Here is an 8128-nt window from a genome sequence, read left to right on the forward strand (position 1 = left end):
GTCATCCATGTCACCGACAAAGATTGGAACTCTAATGACAGGATTTCCCATCTTTCATGTCTCCTTTCCCACACAGCAGTCTGACAGGTAGCTGTAGGGTCAGTCACGCAGTCTGTACTTAGTCTGTTAGCCCTGGGCTAGGAGGAGAGGATGTTTGGCCTCTAGTACATTGCTGTTTGCTTATCCCTGTGCATCCCACGCATAAAGATGAAAGCCTTTTAAAAAAGCAGGAACCTTTGGGACCAGATTTGTGCCCTCAGTGCTCTCGAACATCTCTACCAAGAACACAGAAGGATCATGTGGACTCAACTATTGTTGGTTCTTTCTCACTGCATGTGGCTGCAAGATAGATCTACACAGTGCCTGTAGTCAATCACAAATGCTAATGTAATAATCCTTAATAATAATTTGTCTTTAGATTCTGAAGATAATCCCAGTTAAATATTGTTTATAGGTGTGTTAGGGTTTTTTTACTCAAATTCTCAGTGCCTTTTCATAAAGTTTAGAATGAGAGGCCCCATTCTTACCGCTTAGGAATAATGGTCATATTCCAATAATTTCCTTTAAAAAAAATAATTAAACTGTTACTCAGTTCTGGATTTACTAGTGTCCTCATCAGGTATTTCCAGTTCAAACCAGAGAAATTCTAGCCTCTCAGTTCCATTGCAGAATTCACAATATAGGCAAACCTCTTCCAGCTTTTTATGAAAGTTGCACACAAGGCACCTTCTCCATGGCCATATGTCGTCTTCCAGACTTGGTGTTTATTTCTCTTCTACTATTTTACTTTCTTCCCAGCTAGTACCGAGTTTTACTGTATTTTGACGTGTAACAGATACACGTGACAAAGGAGGAGAGTATCTGCATGAGTAGTTGCTATTTTCTAGTAACTTCTTTTGGTAGATACGCTGTAAGTATATGAGCACCCATGACCACAAAACCAAGCAAATGCTTGGGTGAGCTCTGATATATCCCAGGGAACCATATCTTCTTTGACAGCTTAGCAACAATTTCAGGACTATTTAAGGTTAAAAAACTCTGCCTCTGTGAAATGAGGAGGGGAGAAGTGTAATTTCTGTTACATATGAGAATATAATGTTCCTCTTAGATTAATTTTAGGGCCCTGAAACACATAAGTGTTTGTTCACGGTTACAGACTAATTTAAATTATCTTATTTACTTCATTTTTGCAGTGTAAGTGCGAAATAGATGGTGTTTGTTTGTCTGTGTGAATACTTCACGTGTGTTTTGGTTTTGAACTCTACCAGGGAATCCAGCGTAGGATTACAGTCACCATTATCCATGAGAAGGGCAGTGAGTTGCACTGGAAAGATGTGCGAGAGCTGGTTGTTGGTGAGTATATTTTGCATTTTGCTACGTAAGGAAGAAAAAAAAATACCAATGGTAACTAATTGTATCAGCTTCTGTCATCTTTGAGTATTGGCTGTGAGAGGAGGATTTTAAGAGATCCAGAGGAAGAACTTAAGTTTTGGAACCTACAGCTGGTTGTTAATCACATAGTCTGAAATTATATTGGAAAAACAAATGCCTTCTGTGTTTCAGGTTTAGTTTTAATTGATTCCCTTTCCTACCATTTTCAGGGCGTATAAGAAATAAAGCAGAGGTAGATGAAGCTGCTGTGGATGCTATTCTGTCTTTGAATATTATCTCTGCAAAATACCTGAAGTCCTCTCACAGCTCCAATAGGTGAGTGAATAAAGTGAACACTCCAGTAGAAATCTGAGAGTCCTTTTACCTCTGAGGTATTGGCAGGATGTTTGGAAACCTGGAATGTTGATAATCATAGAATCATAGAATGGTTAGGGTTGGAAGGGACCAACTAAATTACTAAATTACTAATTACTAAATGTAGGATTCCATGGGCACGGGGCATACAGAGAATGAGCGTCACCATAAATTCTTGCGAAAGCTGAAGTCCCTTGCTCTACACAGAGGATTTCTTGATAGTTGATTGGAATTATTTTCCATTTGTAAGCACCATAAAGGGAGGATGAAAAGGAATGATTGATGGGAGTCTGAATTAAACACAGAACTTGTAAACTGACATCAAGGCTTGTTGCTAGAATGCAGCGTTAAAGTACAAGGGCAATATTTGGGGATGTATTTCTGGATGTGTACATACCTGTTATCCCTGGAACAAGCACGTGACAGTTTAAACAAGAGCCATGCTTTGTAGATTAAACTTCATAATTGGTGGATTTATACAGCTGTATCACAGATTGACTCCAGTTCTAGCAAGGGGGTGTCCGTTCCATGGAACTGCGGTTTTTGGACAACGGCAGGCCCCTGTCCGAGAGGTTTCTGGCTGTGTGTGTCTCCACATCAGGGTGTGTTGCTGTGAAGATCCGTCAGGCTCCACACTGGTTTGCTCCAGTGTGTGCAACAGCGGGCAGTGAAGCAGAATGCTGCCTGGCCCGCACAGCCTCTCCCTGCTCCGACATCAGCCAAGTCACTTGACCGCTCCGTGAGCCTGTAAAGCCGGTGCTAAGCAGGAGTATCTCTGAAACGTAGCTCCGAATGAGTGTTTCCCAAGGGGAGGGCGTTGTTTGGAGCCCATCTCTGCCGCAGCTGCTGCGTGCTGCAGGCGCTGAAATGGATGGATCCTTCTCCGTTGGCAGCTTGGGCTTTGAAATGCCGCCGCGCTTCTGAAGGTGGATGCGGGACGCGGCTCCTGCCACGCCGATGTCTCCCTGCTGCCTCCTGTCTGAAGGCACAGCGGGACAGGGGTTCGCTGGCAGGTGCTCTTTGCCTCCCACTGGGAACTGGGGGTTTTACTTTCAGTGTATTTGTCCTAATGGGTCAGTCTAACTGGAACACAGCGGACTCCAGGCTGATCGCGTTGGATTTGCAGTTGGAAAGCCCAGTGCTTTCTGTTTGCTAGCAGTTTCAAGAGTTTCCTGCGTAGCTCTGCAGGTCTCTATTCGGTGAGCCACTTGGATGAACAGGGGGTGTGAGTGAAGGGGAGCTGTTGATCATCTCTTCCCAAAATGCCAGGGTTTAAGCTGTGGAGGTGGATGGGTGTGGAGCCCTGGTAAGGGATGTGTCTCACATTTGCTCATTCCCTGCAGACTTGTTTTCTGGCTGGTGTGTTGTTTGGGTTTTTTTTTTTAAGACCACTCGTTCTGTTCCTCTCAGCTGTTGCTTTTCTGTTCTGCTTTTGGCTGCACTAACTGAAGCTCTTTCTGTGTTTTTACAGGCTCTTTCTTGATAAGGATATGCCTAGGTATTTTCTGTTTGCTTCCTTTGTACATAAAGATTCTTGACAATAGAATGCTTTATGTCCCATGTGTATTGCTGCCACTTCCCGCCGAGCTCTTACTGAATTCTGTTAGCCTGCCTCTCAGCTCTTCCAGAAGTAGTTACACCTCCTTCTCCTTTGTGTCAGGGATTTGTGAAGGTGAATTTTCCTTCACACGTTCCTTCATTCAGTCTTTGATTCTCAAAATGTGCCATCACAATACGGTCGCTATTTGTAGTCCTTGCTATTTTCTTCCATTGCTCTGAATCAAAGAACTAAATTTGGTATTTCCTACCCTCTGTGACATGCTTGCCATGTTTGAAGTGCCAAGTCAAGGACTGAATGATGAGGTTACTTGAAATTCCAGCGCAGAGTCACTGAACAAAGGGCAGTGGCTGCCATGTGACTGGCATTCAACCTCTGTTCTTAGGTTGGATTTGCATCTGAAATTTAGCCATGTGGCTGCTACTTCCCAGTTTACCAGTTGGCAGAGAAGCGAGACATGTAGTAGCTGCTCAGACTGGATTCCTCTTTCACCTTCCACGTTGGATCACAGCCGGGCATGCTGGCTGCACGGTCTGGGACAGTTTGCACTCTGCATTCCGTGTTCTGCCTCTTGGAAGAAGAGAAGACTTAAGTCTTCAGTGTTCTCAATTCACCACCTTTCAGTAATGCTAAAATCCACTTAAAAATCAGTTCTAACTATACTTGGGTGCCTTTAACCTGTTTCTCCTGATTTCCATGCTTTGTTTGTTCTGTGCTCCGTGTTCCTCCTTGCTCTGTTGGCTACGCTGAAAGTGCTCACTTCTGGTTTTTGTCTCCCTCTACAACTGTTGCAGCAAGTTCTGGTTGGGACAGGCAAAACTGTGTATATTTAACTTCCTGGCTAGACAGAATCCAGTAGAGTAACTGTCTCCAAGTCGGTTGACTGCAGCGTGGTGTTGAACCAAAAATCATCATTTTGCTGAAGAGGGGCATTTAGTAGTGCACTAATGAACATTTACACCTTGCTCTCTCTCCACGATGGGCAGTCGCGTTTGCAAACGGTGCGGAGCTGGCCCGGGGGCTGGCTACGCTGGCTTTCCCCTTTGTGGAGAACCGGGTTTTACTCCTTTTCCTTCCACCCAGACAGTAGATCTGGAGCTTGCAAAAAGTTTAAGAAGTTGCTCTCATAACTAAGATATGATGAAAGTTTAATAAATAGGGACTCAACACAGATTTCCAAAGGGTTAGAGGACAAGCTGTGTTTGCCTAATCTATCTCACGTAAGGATCAGTACATTACAGTGCTTTTCAAGCTACCTATTATTAGCCTTTAGAGTATGTTTCTGTAGTGTTTTTAATAGAATTAAGTGTGCTGTCTCAGATGCAAACAGTATTCAGCAATATTCTCAGATGGTACTACCTGACTGCACCGTTCGTGGTGTCTCAGTGTGTTAGCTTGGAACTGAGTAATTGGTATCAGGAAAATGGGATTCTTGAAAAGTCTTTTTGAGGTCAGAACTCTGTCTGGGGCATGTCTGCTCTTAGGCTGTTGCATGTTTCTTTTTGGTTTGGTTTTTGTTATTCTTTCCACCCCCACCCTGCTTTTTGTCACTTGTCTTTGGTTCATTTTCTGTTTTTCTCAGTGGGCCTTGGGCATTAGTACAGAAGCTCTTTAGTGATATAATTTGGTTTTGAAAATAATATATATCAAACACTTTCTTGCTTTTAGTACCACTTCATTTCGACTCAAAACAGGATGGAAAACCTCGACAAGGAGATTTGGGAGGGAAATTATATGGATGAAGAATTAATGCCTTCTTTTTCTGTTACAAGTGTAGAGAACTGAAAAGCATGCTGTGTTCTTGAATAAGGGAATAATGGGAAGCTCCCTAAGCTCTGTTAGAGAGAGGGGCCTGTAATGGTGCCTCTAGAGCTGCTGATTGAGGTGTCCTGTGTGGGATGCTGTCTCTCACTTCGGACTTGAACAGATGGGGTAGAACTGTGGGAGCCTTCAGCTCCTTCCTCTCCATGTCCCAAATGGAAGATGCTTCCTACAAAAGTTTGTATTGGATCTGCAAGTTCTTACTGAAGCTAGTAGGGATATAGACAGAAATCTTTATCACTGCAATATAGGACTTACCCCTACCTATCAGCCGTTCTGATGGGCTGTCAGAGCTGCAGGTTTTACAAGGCTGACTAGTAGAGGGATCTCTTCTGTTGCTGTATGTTAGTCCTAAATATGGTGTAGGAGTGTCGCTTATGAAAAAGTCTTCCCATGCACGTTGGAGGCTCAGCTGGGCTCAATTGCACCTGAAGCAATGGAGAGGAATTCCGTCTGTTTGGAAACACTGCTCTTTAGTGCTGACCACCCTGTAGTGTTACGCCAGCTTTTGTTCTCTTCTGTGTTCCCTCTTTTAGATGTGTTTTTTCATAACAGGCAATGGTCTCTTATGCCACACTGTTTGAGGTAGAAGTAAGTAGTCTTGGGAAAGAAGAGAAGGCCTTTGCTTCACGTATTTGTTATCTAACCCACTGAGAGTCGTAGTGGATGATGTCGAGGAAGCGATGCTTTGCACTAACCAGTGAGAGGGATGCAGAGAACCTTACTGTTGAGCTTTTACTGTACTTTTTTCCAGGACTTTCTATCGGTTTGAAGCAGTTTGGGATAGCTCCTTGCATAACTCCCTTCTCCTCAATCGAGTGACACCGTATGGAGAGAAGATATATATGACCCTTTCTGCTTACCTGGAGGTTAGAGACCTGTGCTTTCTTTTTCTTGCTTATGACTCAAGTGTAGCTGTTTGAGACAGCAGGCGGTGTGTACCCGAGAGAAATACTGACTGAACTGAGTGATTTTTGAATGCTGAAGCCAGTGAAAGTCTTTCTGAGAACAGGGTGGAAAAGTGTCTTCACAGTTTAAAGTTGTTGCTGCCTAGCAGCAAACGTGAAGTGGAACTGGTCATCTCCTGACTTTTCTGTGCCTCGTTTTATCTGCCTTTATCTGAAAAGCCACTGATATCAGTGAACGTTGCTATGTGTTACAAACGCTGGCCTAGCTCTTGGCTTTGTGTGCAGGACGCTGGTTTGTGTGGTAGAATTGCTTCACCCGCAAGATGCATCAAGAAATTTGACAGTTCTCTTTCAAAGAAACACATAGTAAAACCCTTCATCAAAGACCCAGCCAAGAACAAATTTCAAAAAGCTGTCCCACTGAGAGAGGGAAGCAGTATAACTTGGCATAGCTGCCTGCAGACGCTCATTCATCACTGTTTTTTCCCTTAGCTTGACCACTGCATCCAGCCTGCCGTTATAACAAAGGATGTTTGTATGGTCTTTTACTCACGGGATGCCAAGATCTCCCCGCCACGATCACTACGCAGTCTCTTTGGCAGTGGCTACTCCAAGTCTCCCGATTCGTAAGTTCAGTTACCAATCTGGGCATTGATGTGTTGTGTCAGCATAGGCTTTTTCTCTTGGAGGGCGTGGGAGAATGTAGCTTAGTTTTCTTCATTTCTTCCTTGGAAGTCTACCTAGTTACAATCTGGTTTTGAACGTTCTTTCTTGCATTTTTTTTCAGTGAAAACCTTATGGCTTTTCTCTTTACTGACCCCTTTTCCAGCCTTCTGCCTGAACAGTTGGGAAGAGAGATCCATTTTTCAAGCTTGCACACAGATAACCCTGATCCTGACCTGGAATTTACTGCAGCAGCTGCTCTCTTGAGTCTAATGAGGGCTGGGGGGTAACATGAGGGAAATGCCATTTTTTGAGGTCTTGCAGTCTGTCCTGGCTGGTTTATGTCAAGATTAGAGTTCAGATGTGGCTCTAACAACTACACTTAAACTCCTAATTTGGGGACCACTTAACTAAAACTAGTGTGCTTTACTTCTGAAGATAATAGCGTTTTTTTTTTCTCCCCCTCTGATTTCTTGTGAACAGCAACCGCGTAACCGGGATCTATGAACTAAGTTTGTGCAAAATGGCAGACACAGGAAGTCCAGGTAAGCAGTGCCTGGGTGTGCAAGTGATAAAGATGCTGTAAACCAAAACACTGCAGGAACTTTCATAGGCAGAACAGAGTAAGCGCTTCTGGCCTGATGAGCAGCAGTTCCTGTGTTTCACAGGAGCAGTGGAGTGAGTCCGAGACTTCGAGGGCGTCATACATGGCTCATCACTAACACAGCTGAGACTTGATTTTGCAGCAGTAGTTTTCTCTTGGTCTTTTGGAGATATTGCTGATATCTGATGCAAGCTTCCTGACTTGGAAGGGATGTAGTTCACGTAGTATCGGTACATTTTTCCTCCGAGACTTAGCAGTTCTTGTGTTGAATTAGGCTGAACAGGAGTTTGCATTATGGCCTGGTCCGTAGAAAATACCTGAATGAAGTAAGAAAGCTGGACTGAATCAAATCTCTTTGGGACATGTGATTGCTGTAAGGAAATCATCACTTTCTGTGTTTCCAGCTGAACAGCAGAAGTGTTGGTTCTTCCCTGATGGCTAATTGGTGAGTGTTCCTTAGTGACATCCCTCTGGCTGTGTTTGTAACGTGTCTTCTGTTGGTGTTCACTGCTCAGGAATGCAGAGGAGGAGGAGGAAAGTCCTGGATACATCTGTGGCATATGTGCGAGGAGAAGAGAACCTGGCAGGTTGGAGGCCCAGGGGTGACAGCCTCATTCTAGAGCATCAGTGGGAATTGGAGAAACTGGAGCTGCTGCATGAGGTGAGTAAAGAGGTAGGGGAAGTGAAAGAAATAGCACAGCTGTGCCTTTGAAATTGCCTTTAGTCTGCCCACTGTGAGACTTTGTGAGCTGAACAGGTTCCTTAATGGGAGCTTGTTCTCGAAGTCAAGATTTAAACAAATTCTCCTCCTGGAGTTCAACAAGGCCA

General features: G+C 44.0%; 1 protein-coding gene across 1 annotated transcript; it reads left to right on the plus strand.

Moving 5' to 3' along the window:
- Positions 1 to 1268: 1268 nt before the first annotated feature.
- On the plus strand, positions 1269 to 7961 carry LOC104507168 (kinesin-like protein KIF1B; the record flags this gene model as incomplete). Its single annotated transcript, XM_010148364.1, has 6 exons — positions 1269 to 1353; positions 1602 to 1707; positions 5880 to 5994; positions 6526 to 6659; positions 7180 to 7241; positions 7816 to 7961. Coding segments are annotated over 6 exons (648 nt in total), but the record flags the coding sequence as incomplete, so codon positions are not given.
- Positions 7962 to 8128: the final 167 nt, after the last annotated feature.

Source organism: Eurypyga helias, unplaced genomic scaffold (genome assembly GCF_000690775.1).
Source record: "Eurypyga helias isolate BGI_N326 unplaced genomic scaffold, ASM69077v1 scaffold47383, whole genome shotgun sequence".
NCBI classification, from domain to species: domain Eukaryota; kingdom Metazoa; phylum Chordata; class Aves; order Eurypygiformes; family Eurypygidae; genus Eurypyga; species Eurypyga helias.